The sequence below is a fragment of the Ochotona princeps genome, chromosome 19 (assembly GCF_030435755.1).
Source record: "Ochotona princeps isolate mOchPri1 chromosome 19, mOchPri1.hap1, whole genome shotgun sequence".
Lineage (NCBI taxonomy): Eukaryota > Metazoa > Chordata > Mammalia > Lagomorpha > Ochotonidae > Ochotona > Ochotona princeps.
The window spans coordinates 18,150,097-18,166,834 of NC_080850.1; the positions used below are offsets into that span (position 1 = coordinate 18,150,097).

At 44.7% G+C, this 16,738-nt stretch overlaps 1 protein-coding gene across 1 annotated transcript in view; it reads left to right on the top strand.

Annotated features, from left to right (window-relative positions):
- Window positions 1–5,111, top strand: part of TIMD4 (T cell immunoglobulin and mucin domain containing 4) — a 40,336-nt gene extending 35,225 nt beyond the window's left edge. Inside the window, exons 6-9 of the mRNA XM_012927674.2 lie at window positions 549–610; window positions 2,023–2,104; window positions 3,411–3,450; window positions 4,857–5,111. Of these exons, the coding sequence (XP_012783128.2) occupies window positions 549–610; window positions 2,023–2,104; window positions 3,411–3,450; window positions 4,857–4,941 (269 nt within the window). The 3' untranslated portion in view covers window positions 4,942–5,111. The remainder of the gene's footprint in view (window positions 1–548; window positions 611–2,022; window positions 2,105–3,410; window positions 3,451–4,856) is intronic.
- Window positions 5,112–16,738: the final 11,627 nt, after the last annotated feature.

The window sequence follows — 16,738 nt, forward strand, 5'->3', positions numbered from 1 at the left end:
CTAACTCTGCCTTTCAAATAATGATTTTTTTTAAAAAAATCAAAGGACCAGTTAAGTCAACATCTGCAGGGCTGATGCAGCGCATGAGTGCTTAATTGAGTCCCAGGTACTTCACTTCCAATCCAGCTATTTGCTAATGTGCCTAGAAAATGAGCAAAGGAGGGCCAAAATACTTGGGCCCCCAGCGGCCACGAGAGATGCCTAGATGGGCTTCCTAGCTCCTTTCCAAGCCCCAGCTGTTACAGCCACTTGGAGAGTGAACCAATGGTTCACTCTTTCTCCTTCTACCTCTTCCCCTCTCTCTGTAACTCTGCCTTTCAAATAATTAAGTAAATAATAAGTAAATAACACAAAAGAGTGCAAATGTACATAACCATTATAAAGAAATCAAAATCAATGTACATAATCATTATTCATAAAGAAGATGGTATGAAAAACTTAAACATGTGAGCTAAAATTCCAGATGGAATTTGAAACATCTACTGCAGCATATGGAACTGTATTGTTTCATCGGAAATATAACCATTTTGTTCTCTTCTTTTTCCCAGGACCTGAGATAGCAATTCTGGATCGAAATGAGGGAAGAGAAATTATGGATCCAAATGAAAAGGTAAAACAAAAGCAAAAAAACTTTAAAGTGAAGTGTGTGATTTACATTTTAAAAATTGACAGTGGAGATTTGTTGATATACACTAGGCCGAGTAGAATATTGCTAAGTAGCAAAAAGACATTGTAATTATGATAAAATAGGGAAGGACTTTGTAAGCTGCTACTGCTGGCAGACATAACATGGGTGTTACCTCTGTTTGTACAGATGCTTTGAAAGGAAACACTGAGGAAAAGCACACAAAACCCCACTGTTTGGCCCAGGATGAGTGTCATGTTAAAGAATAACACGTACCAACAGTGTTCCTCTTGTTTTCTGATGATACTCTTTATTTAGTCTTAGTATTATCAAAACGATTCAATTCTGTTTGAGTAAAAATATGAGGCAGACAGTACAGATGGCGAGAAAAAGTGGATTATCTTCATCTTGCTTCCTCACTGGCTCCCTCGTCTGAGGTGTGCTGTTGTTGTCCCTTGCTGCTGTCCTTGCTGAGTGTTGGAGAATGGGCCAGGAAGGGAGGAACCGAGATGGGATGGGCCCTGCAAAATATCTTCACGCTACTACTTCATAGTGGGACTTTTCAAATTTTAGATGCCAGGGCCTCTTGACATTCTAAAAGTTAAAGCTGAGTTTTTAATAGGATCCATCAATGCATTCAGTTAAAATAAAAATAGTAAATCAATAACATGTCAACCTGATAATATCTGTTTATAACAATCATATTTTTCTAAATAAAAAAGGAATATTAGTGAGAAAAATGGCATTGCTTGATATTCCTACAAATCCATGTCTAGTCTCATTAGCAGCCAGAGGGATCTGTTTTACACACACCATATAAGGAAGAATGATAGATGATGGATGAGGTCATCGCATATGTCAGAACTTCTAGGGAACTGAACTTGCATATCTTGTGAAAAAATAACAGGGAAAATGGTAAACAGTGTCTCATGAAAATCATTTTGATCTCATGGGCTTCCTGACCATACTTTGGGAAACATGGCAGTACGAAATTTGAAATTAAGCTTCATATTGCCTTTAATTCTTATTTTCTCTAGGAACCTGTGCCAGCCTTGAAAAGAACTGTGTAGAACTATAGAGAGCTCAAAAGATTTAGGCAGTGGGCAGGAAAGAGATTTGGCAGTGGAAAATACAGTTCACAATGCATGTCTTTAATCCTGGGTCTTGCAGGAATGCCTGATGTCAAAGACTTAGGCAGATGTTGACGTATGGGTAGATTCAGAGATTTGAAAAAAGAAATCTGAAAAGTAGGCTGACTTTGGTTCAATTTTGACACATATCAGACATGGGGTGGGGAAATGCCGGGAGTTGCAGGTGTCTGGCAGGTGTTCTTAGGATGCAATGAGGGCATTGGGCAATGAGTGGGTCACTCAATCGCCTTGCCTGTGTTTCTCTAGGTGAAAATGAGTCTGCTGATGATCGTTGCCCCTTGCGTGGGGCTTATGGTGTTGGCATTGCTTGCAGTGCTTCTTCTGCGAGGTGAGGAGGCTAGAACCTAGAGAGATGGGACCATTCAGAAGTGAGGGGGCTCTAGGAGAACCTAGGAGCGGCTTGTTTCTGCTACCTGGTCTCTTGTTCTTTCTCATGCAGAGGGAGAGGTGGCAAGCAAACTCACTCTCCATAAGGGGCTAACAGCTTTATGGATCAAACTCCTGATAGCGTGCACCTTTTGGAAAAGAAAAAGGATAAGACACCTTCCTATTGGGCACTTGTTCTGAGCCAGTCCTGATGCTCTATTTTTGATGTGCTGCTAACTCACTCTATCCTTTTTGTTTTACCGCCGTGAGTGGAAAGCGTAATTATCGCAGTCTCAGGGTTTAAAGAAATCTTCACTTCCTTTGGCTAACATGGCCCCAGCAAGAAAAAACAGAAATGAGCTAGGTATCAGGCATTCCCTGAAAGCAAGCAGGGGACTATCTCCACGGTCTTTGTTAAAGTATCAAGCTGACTGACCTTGCAACTTAACGACCCCCTCCAAAGTTTTATACACTGAAAAAAGGAGCCACGGGGTGGGTTTAGTTGATTCACATTCAGTTAACACTTTTCTCTAATAGCTGATCAGCTGTGATAACATACCACTGAAGTTAAGAAATATTTCTATAACTTCACATGTTTACATATGTGTGTATACACACACACACACATATTTATACCCTAAATAATGGTACCTGTTGTCCTCTCATTTTCATAGCCACATGTTTCAGTCTGATAATTATTGCTGATCTTTCCAACAACTGGAAAAACCGAAACAGGGTTTATGGTTTTCACACGAAGTATAGGCACATGACATACACTACCATACAAAATGAAAGGAAATTATTTTGCAATTATTAGCAAAAGCTGTTTGAGGGTAGTAACTTAGTAAGATGCTAGTAACCATATCAGTTTGAGCAATAGTAGTGAAACTTGAATATTTCAACACCTAACCCACATGAAAGAAAATTTAGAACTTACTGAAAATCGTGGTTACAGTTTCAGAAAGCTATGGGTTTATGTCATTAAAAAGTTTACAATCCCAAGTGAGCACATGGATTCTGGGTAGGTCAGTGACTAAAAATGAAACAGTAAGTGCCCACAGTGTTGGAGTAACTTCGAAATTGATATGCTCTGACTGGCCCTAAAGCAGAAAGCATCTGACCTGTGCAACGTAGTGGCTTTCCCTGCCAAAACCACTCCCTCATGCCTCACCTTGTGCCCATGCTTTGAAAGGGAGCAGGGAGCATCCCTAGTATTGCACGTGTTCTAGCACAGCAACTCTGCTCACACTGTGGCCTTGTCTTTTCAGGAAAAGTCACGAAAACCAGTTGTTTGCAGGAACACACAAGGTAATTTATCTTGCATGACTGATTGTTGTAATGATTGTACAAGCTGTTACAAATGATTAGCTAGCACTCAGTGGTTTAATGATTTGTGCTTGTGTGATGAAACACAGGGTTGGAGAGATATGGCATCTTAGGTGAAAAGGATGTGAGGGTTTAGCTCGCTTTGAACTCTGTCTAGGTCAACAGTGTGTAGAATGCAGAGGCAGGTGACAATCACAGAACTGTAGCTTGCAAAGGAAAGTGTTATGTCACTGCACTCAGTGCTTAAAATTTGTTGAACTCTGGATGACTCGCTTTTGGAAACATTGCTTAGCTGAAGTTCATTGATAGGAGAGCTGGCAGTGTGGAAAATGAAAATATCATGCAGAATATTATCCTTACGAGTTGGCTCCTCTACCCAATTAGACCACTGAAATAGTTGCTGTTGTTGTCTTTTATTGTTTAAAAAAAATGTAGATGGTAGGCCCTCTGGTACTGGAGCCCTCACCTGCTGCCTTGCAGGGAGCTCATTAACAGGAAGTTGGAAGCAGGACTGGAGCAGGGCTCAGATCCAGCACTTAGCTGTGATAAATGGGTATCTCCATCCAGTACTTTAACAACCAGGTCAAATGCTTGCCCTGATTCCTCTTATATTTTGACTTATTTTACATTCCACAAACTTTGTTTTTTTTATTGTGTACCTACTGTATGCTACGCATTGCGTGGGCAGTAAACAAAATAAACCAGACAACCCATTTGCTGCAGATAACGGGAATGTGTCCCCAGTAGATAAGGTACCTAGGTTTCGGCACCAAGCCCTGGATGCACCCTCATTCTACAAGGGTAAGTCACAAGGCGCCCCCACTAAACCCAGTGTATCCCCTTACTTGCAGCCCCAATGCCCAGTTTACCTTATGGGCTGCTGACCCCAGCCATATTGGGGAGGCCCATCCAATCTCCCATAGCATCCCCACTACAGGATGCCTGTAGCTTGAAAAAATCTCAGGAAATGGGTTTTAGATAGCTACTCTGTCCTATAGCTTTCTGAGAAAGAAATGAAAACTGCTATTGAAGGTTTTGCCTGCACTAATGAAGTCAAACATTATATATTACCAAGAAGGGAAACTGAGGCCCAACAAGATGACTTTCAGAGGATATACTTAGAGATCCTTTGGGCAAATAGATGGATTTGGTCCATGACTTTGCATTTTGCTAAGAAACTTTTCATCTGATGATAACAAACCAGCAAACATTTTTTCTCACCTGCAGCCTCCATTTGCTCACCTGTAAAGTGAGTGGCTTGGACTCAGTAGACTTTAAACTCTTCACTCTAACAGCCTCTGGTCAGTGGCACTGCAGTTTAGCAGCAAGCACTTATTTGTTTCTGGTCTCATCCTTTTTCTTTATCAGTCTTTCTTTTCTCTTTCCAGGATAAGCAATGCTGGAGAAACAAAAAATGGCTTCTGTGACCTGCCGCAGGGAAGGGAAGACGAAGAGGGCCTTTTCACACTCTAGACTGTGGTCTTTCGTTCGACTTGAGGACAGGGCATGCACCGGAAGCCTCAGAATAAGTCTTGGAATGTTCCCATTTTTGTTTCTTAGGAAAGCTTCACCTATCCCATTGCTGTCATCAACCCAGCCTTTGCTTTGTTTTTGCGTGTGAAATGTACTTGAGAGTCACATGGTCCCTGCCCCATGCTTTCTCCCGTCTCCGTGGCATTAGCATGAAGTGATCTTTCACACTCTACCTGAATGCTTCCAGTGGTGGTGAATGCATTATTGCACCCCTTGGGAGACCCTTTAATCTCAGAGCATCACCATGCTTGTGTGAAACAAGCAGAATCACTTACCTGCTTGGTAGCTTCCTAGATGCTGCCTGAAGACCTTCCTGCTTCTCCATGTTTCCTTGCTTCTAGAGCAGTCTGTCATCCCGTCATGCCCCTGGTTGTCTTTGCCTTGTGTACCTCGGTGTCTTTCCTTTTCCATCCAGCTTTCTGAAGTCAGCTCCTCTCCTGGTCCTGGTGCAGTGTGAACATCTTAGGTTCTGGGCTTCACTAGGGAATGACATGAACTCAAACCACAACATGACCCACTTCTACAATTCCCAGGTTTTCCGTTCTTCTCGCAGTTGAGTGTCTTTAGAAGTGATCATGTGTTACATCTCTTTTTTTTCCTTTGAAGAGGTGTGTGTGAGGGGGGGAGAGACAAAGCATTTTAGGCACTGATTTCCTTCTTAGATGCCAACAGTCAGATCTAGGCAAGGCAGAAACCAGGAACTCCTTGCAGGTCTCCCGCATGTGTGGCAGGGGCCCGCGTCATGCTGCCTTGCCAGGTGCTTTAGCAGAGAGCTAGATCTGAAGTGTGGACTTGAATAGAATTCTGACACGGGACAACAGCTTCCCAAGCATTAGCTTAACACACTGCACCACAACGCATGCTCTCACATCATGAGATTTAGCAACCAAGTTTCAATGGTTGCAAAATGTGGTGAGTGACAGGGATAGCCAAGAAAGGGCAGTGCTTGAATGTGACAGGATAGCAGTTCAAATAAGCTTCTCTGAATGTAGGTCATGGAAACGTGTTCCTCAATATGAATAGGTTTATTTGAAAAATTTTAATGCTTCCTGGTATTGGGAACCCTGAGAAAGAGATGAAAACAAATGTTGAATGAATGAAAAAAATACCACGTGCTTGGTGAGTGAGGCTTCAGATGAGTGGATATGCAAAAAAGTGAAACAACATGTAAAGACATTTCTTGGAAGTATTTCCCCACATGTTTAAGACACTTGCCACATGAGTGGAATGAGCTCGTGGTCCTCTAAGGAGGTCATCTTTCACATTGTCACCCTCCTGAAGTTATCATTAAGACAGGGGGAAAAATCAGTCTCATTACCTGACTGGTACAAGCTAGAGATTCCGTGCCCTAACAGCTGACATGCACCTGATCCAGAAGTTACTGGCCACTAGGGAACAGTGGGGCTGCAGCAACAGCCTTTTGGGGCTCTTTCTCCTAGTGCTGGCCAGAATGCCAGGTTTGGCCCAAGTGAAAGCAGCAGCTAGCAGTGGATGGTTAGCTGCTGCTTTGTTTGTCAGCTTGCTTGTTTGTTTCTGGTTTGAGCTATCTTGACATTGGCTTAAGATGCTAAGAATGATTTGATTTTAGTATGCGAAACTCAAACATTTGCTTAGGAACTGGGCAGGAGTGGGAGGTGAGGGCATGGCAGGAAAAGGGCCTAGAGGTAGAGTCCAGATCTCCCTCTGGACAGTGCAGTGTGATTAGATGACTGTGTATGGCTAATTGATTTATAATATTTTACGAGTCAATGATACACACTTCTGTCCCCAACTCATCACATACCACATATCTTCTAGACAACAACCATCTTCACTGTCATTGCAACTTGGGGCCTTACCAGGAAGTAAAGACAGTGAAGCCCTCCTAAACAGCACATTTCAGCTCAATGTCTAGTTTTTATTTTTTCAAGATTTATCAAATTTTTTTTAGTTGGAAAGTCAGATATACAGAGAAGAGGAGAGACACAGAGGAAGATCTTCCGTCCACTGATTCATTCCCTTAGCGGCCACAACAGCCAGAGCTGAGTTGATCTGAAGCCAGGAGCTTCTTCTGGGTCTCCCACATGGGTACAGGGTCTCAAGGTTTTGGGTCATCCTCGATTGCTTTCCCAGGCCACAAGCAGGGCGCTGGATGGGAAGCAGGGATGCCGGGATTAGAACTGGTGCCCATATGGGATCCTAGAGTGTGCAAAGTGAGTACGTTAGCCACTAGGCTTCAGTGCTGGACCCAAGGTTTTTTTTGTTTTTTTAAGGTGTCATTTTTTTTTAAGGTGTCATTTTAAATCATGTTCCAAATGTGTTTCTGAAACTCCTTGGTTAGACTGAGATATTTATGTGAACAATCAGTGTTTTAAAAATGATAATTGGGCCAGCGTGGTGGCTCAGCAGGCTAATCCTTGGCTTGCATCGCTGGCATCCCATATGGGTGCCAATTCTGGTCCCAGCTTCTCTGCTTCCTATCCATCTCCCTGTTTCTGACCTGGGAAAGCAGCAGCAGATGGCTCCAGTCCTTGGGCCCCTACATCTAAGGGGCAGACCTGGAAGATGCTTCTGGTTTCAGATCAGCTCAGCAATAGCTGTTGTGGACGTTTGGGCAGTAGAGCAACAGATGAAGATCTCTCTCACTCATCCTTCTCTTTGTAAATCTGCTGTTCAAAGAAAAAAGAAATAGAACTTTAAAAAAAAATTGACAATGGCCTTCAGAAGCCTCTGGACCAGCATCTCTCATGTCTAGCTGAACAAGCAATCAAATTAGGTTTATTTATTAATTATTTATTTATTGAGATTTTTTAAAAAAGGAATAACAACAGACCTCATATATCTACTGGTTTACTCCCCAAATGGCTATAGCACCTGGTGTTAGACTACACCAAAACCAAGGACCAGGAACTCCATCAGGGGGGTCTCCCTCATGGGTGGAAGAAGCCCAAGTCCTTGGGTCTTCATGTGCTGACTTCCCATGTGCACTGGCAGAAAGCTGGTTCAAAGCAGAGCAGCCAGGATGGCAGCTGGTCCTCCAAAACAGGATGCCGGCATTTCAGGTTGTTTCTTAGACCACTGTGCCACAATTCAGGCCAAGTCTAACCCTTTGAGACAATCTTCCACACTTAGTCTGGGATGTTTCTTGGGCATCTGTATCTTCTAAAAATGCCCCCAGTGGTTGAATGTGTATCTAGAGCTATGAACCACTGCTGAGCTCAGCAGTTCTCAAACCATGGGTTTCAACCCAGCAGTCTCAGCATAGGTTAGGTCTTGATAGAAATGCAGATTTTTTTTTTACCTGCTGAATCAGAAACTCTGGGTGGGCAAGACCTCATTTTCTGATTCTTGAGGTGACTCTGATGTACATGATAATTTGAGGCCCTCTACAGCCTGTGATGATTCCTGACAGGTGGATTGAGATTTCAAGGAAAGGGCCTGCCTTTGCCAGGACTGTGTGGGTATGGTGTTCCTGGCCAGGAATTTCTAGCACCAGCAGGAAAAGTCTTCCTGCTTACCCATTTTACCTGACGTCACTCTGTTCTTGGGCTAAAGTAGTTGCTTCTTGGCCATCATCAATAACTCCATCCCTTTCTGTGGCTCAGTTGTTCTCTATGATGTGGTCGAGGTATCTTTGCACACAGCTGAGCTTGTTATTTCCTGACTTCCAAATATTTGTCTTGTGGCTCTTATTCCTGCACAGAAACTGCTCACTTGGATTGGGCCTACGGCAGAGGTGGCTGTGGCAGACAGGCAGGTGACACAGCTGAACAAAACACCGGGAGGTGGTGTCGCCTGTGGAAATTGAAGTGTGTGTCCAGTTAAAAGTATTACAATTGAAAGCATAAATAATATCCTGGATAAGGAAGACATCATTGTGGATTAGACCAAGGTAGACAGTTTGAGGCTTAGGGTAGGGGGTGGGTTTTTACACAACATTGAATTAATATATAAGCAAAATTTTTACACAGAAACTCTTGGATCGGTGGAGATTTGGAAAGAAAACTAGCTTCTACTTGCTGATTTACTCCAAAAGTCTGCTCTCACGATGGCTGACTCAGGCTAAAGCCAGAGGAGGTGTAACTGTTGAGGTCTCCTAGAAGGCTGGTAGCAACACAACTGCTTGATCCATCACCTGCCGTCCCCTGTGACGTACGTTAGCAGGAAGCTGGAATGGAAAGCAGAGCTGGGGATAAAACCCAGCCACTCTGATAGAGAATGTATTGAGTCCCAAGGGGTAGTGTTGTGCCCAGATTTTGAGTTCCCCAGAAATCACCAGAAGCCTGAAGTCGATCCAAGTGCACAAGAATGGTTTATTCAAGCTCGGCATGTCCGAGGTTGGGTTCTTGGTTGAGAGTAGGCCAAACGGCAGACCAAACGGCCAGCCAGCCAGCTGGGACTAACACCCCTTACTGGAGTGTGGCTCCAAACAGCACATACATAGGGTTTTTATAGGGGCAGTCCACAATAGCTTGGAAAGGGGCAATTCACAATAGCCTGCAAGGTGAGGGGAAATACCACACATTCCCTACCTATCTCGGCTGGACAGCCCATGCCTCCAGCAACTAAGGTAAGCACCCCCTTAGTTCTTGGAGCTACCAGTGAGATAACCAGACTTAGCGGGGCCCTGATTCATAGGAATTGGGGCCCATCAGTACTAAAGGTCACATAGGCCGCTAAAGGTCACATAAGCTATTTGGCCTGCAAGCTCATGTGGTTTCTTAGTAGCAATGAGCCATGAGCAAATGGTTGGGATTTTGATGCTGAGGTTCCTCAGTAGTCTAACTGCTGCACCAAACCAAATGTCTGTCCCAGAGGAAGTTGATCTACTTGTTTCTTGCATTCCTTCTTTGTGTAATCAGCACGAATTGGTAGTCAACCACAGACAACTTTCTAATATCTATTGTGTGCTGCTGGAGAGGGGTGCAGGAGGGAGAACTGTTTCCCTTGAGGAGCTTAAAATCTACAGGAGATGAAATGTACATGGGGAATGTGCTAGAATGGAATCTTCATGCTGTTTCTTCATTTCCACAAGCAAAGACCCTGATGCAGTCTGTGGCTCTTAGACCTGATGTTTATGTGGTGGTTCCATAATCACACTCAGAAAGCCTAAAGTTATCTATTTCTTAAACTTGTTGCCGGGGTTTTTTTGTTTTGTTTTTGTTTTTTTTTTTTTAAGATTTTATTCACTTTATTACAGCCAGATATACACAGAGGAGGAGAGACAGAAAGGAAGATCTTCCAATGGATGATTCACTCCCCAAGTGAGCCACAATGGGCCGGTGCGCTTATCCGATGCCGGGAACCAGGAACCTCTTCCGGGTCTCCCACGCGGGTGCAGGGTCCCAATGCATTGGGCCGTCCTCAACTGCTTTCCCAGGCCACAAGCAGGGAGCTGGATGGGAAGTGGAGCTGCCGGGATTAGAACTGGCGCCCATATGGGATACCGGGACGTTCAAGGCGAGGACTTTAGCCGCTAGGCCACGCCGCCGGGCCCTGTTGTGGGGTTTTTGACCCGAGTATGGCAGCAACCTCAATTCTTGACTTGCAGGAAAGAAGAATTTTCGTGTGGACACAGTTTAGTTTTAAAGCAAGATTTATTAGAGAAGTTGAGAAAGGAGACTCACGTCCTAATGACGGGAGGGGGCTCTGAGATAGAAAGGACCCTTATCCCTGCCATAGTGGCAGGAGAAGTGGAGAAGAGACCCTAGTCCTCTGCCATAGTGGCAGGAGCAAAAGTGGAAAAAAGAGACCCATATTAATGGTGGGGAAAGCACCTTTTAAAGGTTCCCCTCAAAGATGTTTCTCCATAAACAAAGAAAATTCCTGGTTTCTGTGGTGGTACCTGGCCTTGGGACAAAAGGCCAGAAAGGTGTCACTGGCCAACCTCCTTGGTCCCTTTCTAATGATAAAGAGGCCAGTCTGAAGCCCTCCTCCTTGGCAATGGCTGGAGACAGAATTGGGCTGAGGCTTCAGGTGGGGAATAGATATGTGAATGTCTCCCTTGTCTCTTGGGGAAGTATGTTTCTGATAAGACATGCACTTGTCTTGGGAGAGACGTGCTCTGGTGAATCCAAGACATGGTGGGGAAAATACCCCTTTATATTTGAGAAAAAATGACTTGGGGACTCAGAAAACCCTAATTGCCTACTACCCAGCCTAACTCCTTTCACAAACTCATCTTTTGATGTTTAAGTGACAATTTGCCATGTTCTGGGCATGTCACTAACCTTAAAACAGCTTTGTGAAGTGGATCTACTTTTTCCCATTTTGGAGCTGAGCAAATAGCAACACAAACAGGTGAAGGGATTTGCCCAGGGTCATTTGTTCAATTACTGACAGTCCTTCCATGTCCCTACCCAGGCCCTGAGGTCCAACCCAGGTCCCCATCCAGGCCCTGTAGTTCCCAGCGAGGACCCTGACTTATGACTTCATAACAGCACTGTGGAGTTTAGTTTACTCAGATCCAGGCAACCAAAGTGGATGGATGGTTCTCCAATGCCAGCTCTTTTATGGCTCAGTCGTCCTTTGTCCTGGTATAATTTACTCAGGATTCTGATTTACATTTGCAGAGGAAGCTGCAAATAGAGAACCTGGCGGGAACCTTAATGAAGTCAGGTGGGACACATTTAAATAGGAATGTGTTGAATTAACTCACTAGGAGCTGAAGCCAGCTGTCAGCAGGCTTAATGAAAGGTTAACAGGAATCCAGCAATGGGTAGCTGGGGAGGTGCTTTGTCTCTGGAAAGAGAACAGGAAGTTGAGAAGCTGGCTCCCTGGGTGGAGGTAAGAGCAGCATGAGGGGGCCGTTTGAAACGAAGACTGGGTCTGCAAATAGTTTCATTTAGATTTGTAAACATGTTACAATCTTCAGAAAGAGAAGGAAAAGCCACTGATTTCCCAGCTCTCTGGGTATCAGACGGCTGCAGAGGGAGGTGCTGAGGAATAAAATGAGTGCTAATGCTGGTCTGACTGCCGGGCTCACCAAACAGCAGCTAAGGTTCACCATAATTATCAGTTGGAATGTGCTTATCTCCTATATGCATTAACCATGCCACAAATGGGGTAGAGCATAGGGAGGTGTTACGGAACACACCTTTCAACTCCTGTTTTCAGTTGAAGAAACTGAGGCCTCTATAGGGGGCGGGAATTGAACTAAGACACTGAGTACGCCAGTCCTTGTGTAGGGATCTAAAATGTGTTTCCCAGCCTGGGCTCTGTGACCATTCATACACTTGATACATGGATTTTTTCGAAGCTCAGTCTGGGTGTGCCTGAAAATTGCCCTTCCTCTTGGCATAGCCTGTTATTTCCTGTCCGTGAGGCAGCTTTGCAAACACTTCCTTGGCTCCACATTGCACTCTTGCTCCCAGGAATCAGATGCAGGAATGCAGAGCCTGGCTGCTTGGCTAGGCTTGCCTTCCCCAGCTGTGGTGACCAACTTGGGCCAGTTTTCAAGTTCATTCTTGCATGCTGGAACCTTCGTTAGTGCTGAGAAAATTAGGATAGTCCTTACACCTATGTCCCTAACTAAACTACAGATGGAAGGCTACCCTCTCCCGGTCCAGCTACAGACTACTCTTAATCGTTTCTTAGGTGATGGTGGGGGGTGTCCAAATGGGATTAGCTTTTCCAGATCCAGCATCAGGATGTAACACTACCATGCCTGGATTGTAGACCCTTGCTGTTTAAAATGTAGGACTCAGATTTGAGGAATTATCACGTAGGAGTGAGAATGCAGAATCCAAGGCCCCACTTTAGACTGGGTCAGTCGGCATTGTAAATTTTAAGATCTCCAGGTGACTTGCTTGTGTAAGAAACTTGAGATGTTCTGTGTTGTCCTCTTTTTTTCCTTTTCCTTCCAAATGGCTATACTTTGGAATTACATGGGGGAACTTATAAAACACTAATATATATAGAAGCTCTCTGAGGTTCAGGCTGGCGTGGGGGAGACTTGCACCGCAGGTTTTAGGAATTTTTGCCATGAACCCAAGATGCCAGATGCAGTGAGTCACACAGGAGGTCTTTATTCCAGCAGGAGATGTGGCCGCAGGGAAGTGAGAGAAAGCAGTGCAGGGGGTGATGGCCACGAGTAGGGAGAAAAGGCAGAGAACAGAGAAGAGAGAGGTTTCCTGCCACAGAACAGGAGGGTGCTGCAAGTGGGCCCGGGAGAGCAGGCAACCAAGAGAGCACGCATGCGTGGAGTGCACCTCTCTGGCCATGGATGGGTGTGAGGGATTGGCCAGGACCTTCAGGAACGGTGCCAGAAGATTACAGCGGATTGGTGGGAATTGGGTTATAAGGTTACAGTGGATTTGCAGACAATAAAATTTGAACCTAGAAGGGCACGAATCTTCAGAAAACCGAGACCTAAGGAAAGCAAATATTTAAAATGGCGTCGAGTCTAAAATGGCGGGGTCTTACCCATCTTCAGGGGCTGACATTCGAGTTACTCCTCACAACAGGAGTTTTTAGAGAATTGCGGTTGATTCCGGTTTGCCATAATATTTGCAAACTACTGTTCTAAAGGGAGGGTAGTTTTGCACCAGAAGGTAATGCTGCTAATTAATCAGGATAAACCTTGACTTAAAGTTACAAATTTATGTGAGTTTAGTACTCCCACATGGTTTTGCTCGCAGAGATGATCAATAAAACTCTCAAGAAGATCTGAGGAGACAAGATAATGACCAATTACTATGGAAGAAGCCCACTAGAGTAACTAAAATCCAAGATGTAATGTTTCGTATGGAAAATGATAATGAGAAAACAGAGGAGTTAGAGGAGGATCTGAGGGTGAGGGTGGTCCTGTCAGTCTTTGAAAGATTTCAGAGGGATAGTGACGAGATGGCACCAAGATGAAAGAAACAGGGGCTTACTGAAGTGGAAATTTGTATTACAGAACGGGGAACCCAATAAAAAGGCAACCGTTTACCCCATTGTGGCTAAATATAATGGGAAACCCTCATCTGAGAGTGAACTTATTTTCACAGTAAGATTCTATTCAGCTTTAGGGAAGAGAATAGACTTGCAATTGCTTCCTATTACTTGAAGTCCAGACACAAGGCACTCTGTGTTGGCTCAACAGCTTCTTGAGGATGAAAGATGAGGCTTGTGCGTGGCTGCAGGGTGGCTCTCACTGCCCTCACAGACCCTCACACACCAACATCCCAAGCCCTCATGTGGGTCACAAATGAGACTTTCTCTGGAACACGACTCTATCAAGAAGGGAAGTCTTTGGCAGAAATTCCAGAAGCCTTCCCCACGTCTCACCGTCCAAAACTGAGTCACATGCCATGCTCTTGAAAAAGGGGAATAGAATTGCCAGGACTAATTGGTATCAATCATTACTCATCGTCCAGCTGCCTACATTGCCGCTCAGAACTTCGGGCTCTTTGAATCTACTCAGTCGAAAGATAGGTAAGAGAATAGGAAAGGCATGAAGCCAGAAGGTACATTGAATTTGAGTCTTACGTTCTTGAGGGGAGCTCTTATGTTTACACTCAGAATTGGATGGTCAGGGTCAAATACTTACTACAAATCTGGCCTCATCCCAGAGACCTAGGAGAGAGGAGAAAGAAAGCTGTGTGACCCTACTGTCCTTCGGAGGACTCTGGTGCTGCCATCCTCCTCACAGCCTTGTCCTGATTCTGCCTCTTATCTTGCCTCTCCACCCTGTTTATCACTGTTTGCTCTGCTCTGTTTGGTTCCCTTTCCTGCAGAGATGAGGGGGTGTCTTATCTCCCTCCAGCAGCGCCATCCTCAAAGCACTATCATTTTTTTTCCTTCCTGACTCAGGATGCCTCTGCATCATTTTAATCTGTTCCTGTGAGTTTTGGTTTTCAATCTCTTCCCAAACTTCATCTCAGGCCCTTCTTCATGGAGATGGAAAAGAAAAAAAAAAGGTCCCCAAAAAGATTACAAAAACTGACAATGCCTTATGGCTTGGGAATCCACCTGATTCGGAGAGATACCAGGGCTTTGTTTTACAATGGTGACCTGGGTGTGCTTGGTGAAGAATATTCAGTTAGTCAAAGACCCACCATTAACTAATGCTACAACCTCTGCTCTCATTTTTATAACTGTTGCTGGGAAATTTTGCTACTTGTTGACACATAGAAAGAACATAGACCTTGGAGTCAAACTAATGCAGATTCTGAAGTTGCTGGTGTCCAGTTGGATGTTGGTCCACCCAGTCCAAATCGATTGGCTTTCCAGTGTAAGATCCAACCAGGGTGGATGAGGGGCAGCTCAGGAGGAGGCTGAGAAAGATGGCTGATACGGCCGTGCCTGCAGAATGCAGCCCCCTTCTCCACCAAGCAGTGATGTGTGCATTCACCAAGGTTGAAAGAAATCTATAGCACTCTACAGCACCATATAAGGCACGTTGCCTTGTCCCTCAAACCTCACCTTTACAGCTGCCTAATAAAAACGACCCCTCACGTCCCCCAAGTGCAACTTTCCTGGTCTGCTGTCTCTCCTGGACCAGTGAACCTTGCCTGGGAGCGCTCCCAATAAAGCTTGCTTTAAGTTGAACTTTATTCTGTGTGGATTTCTGGTTCTGAACATGAACTCGAGCCTTACATGCAGTCTCAGCTTTATCATCTTTATAATCTATTTATTAACTTTTCTGTTGAACGTTTCATTTAAAAGGCAGAGAGCGAGGAAAAGTCAGAGATGGAAAGATTGACCTGCTCCCCAAAAGCCAGCATGGGTCATATTGAAGTTGGGAACTTGGTACTCCATCCAAAACTTCTTCAGGTGTGGCAGGGGATCAGGGCCTTGAGCCACTCTGCTGCCTGCCCAGAACATTTGCAGGAGGTGGATTGGAAGCAGAGTCGCCGGATTCATACCAAAGTTCTGATACAGAAGGTAGGTGTCCCAAGTGGTGGTCTAACTCACTGCACCACAACTCCTACCTTTCATAATCATAAAGAATTACAATGCACTTGCCTCCTAAGTGTTGAGGAGAATAAGGTCAGGAACACAACACAGGTAATACTTATACAGAATAGAGACTCCATGATTGGTAGATGTTGCTGTTAGTTCACTGTCTGCTCCTAGCAAGTTCATATGTAAATGTGTTGGTATATACCAGAAGAACTGCTATAACTTCCCAGTGAGGCTGCTTGGAGAAGTGGAATACTGAACCTGGAGCTTTCTGAATATCAGAAGCTACACATGTGCCTTGTAGTCTGTGGCTCTATTGTAGTGGAGAGCCTGGAACATCCTAAGAGAACTCGTTAAGATACAGATATCTGGGCTTCAGCCTCAGCAATGTCAAGTCAGTGACTCAGGTATGATGGAAAAACACCAGGAGTGGGCCCGGCGGCGTGGCCTAGCGGCTAAAGTCCTCACCGGGACGCCCGGGATCCCATATGGGCACCGGTTCTAATCCCGGCAGCTCCACTTCCCATCCAGCTCCCTGCTTGTGGCCTGGGAAAGCAGTGGAGGACGGCCCAATGCATTGGGACCCTGCACCCGCGTGGGAGACCCGGAAGAGGTTCATGGTCCCGGAATTGGATCGGCACGCACTGGCCCATTGTGGCTCACTTGGGGAGTGAAACATCAGATGGAAGATCTTCCTCTCTGTCTCTCCTCCTCTCTATATATATCTGGCTTTCCAATAACAATAAAATCTTTAAAAAAAAAAATACACATGCCCCAGAATATGATTTAAAAAAAAAAAACAAAAACACCAGGAGTGATAGTGTAGACACCCTGCTTGTTGGCTGTGTATTGTCCCTGAGGTATATGTTGC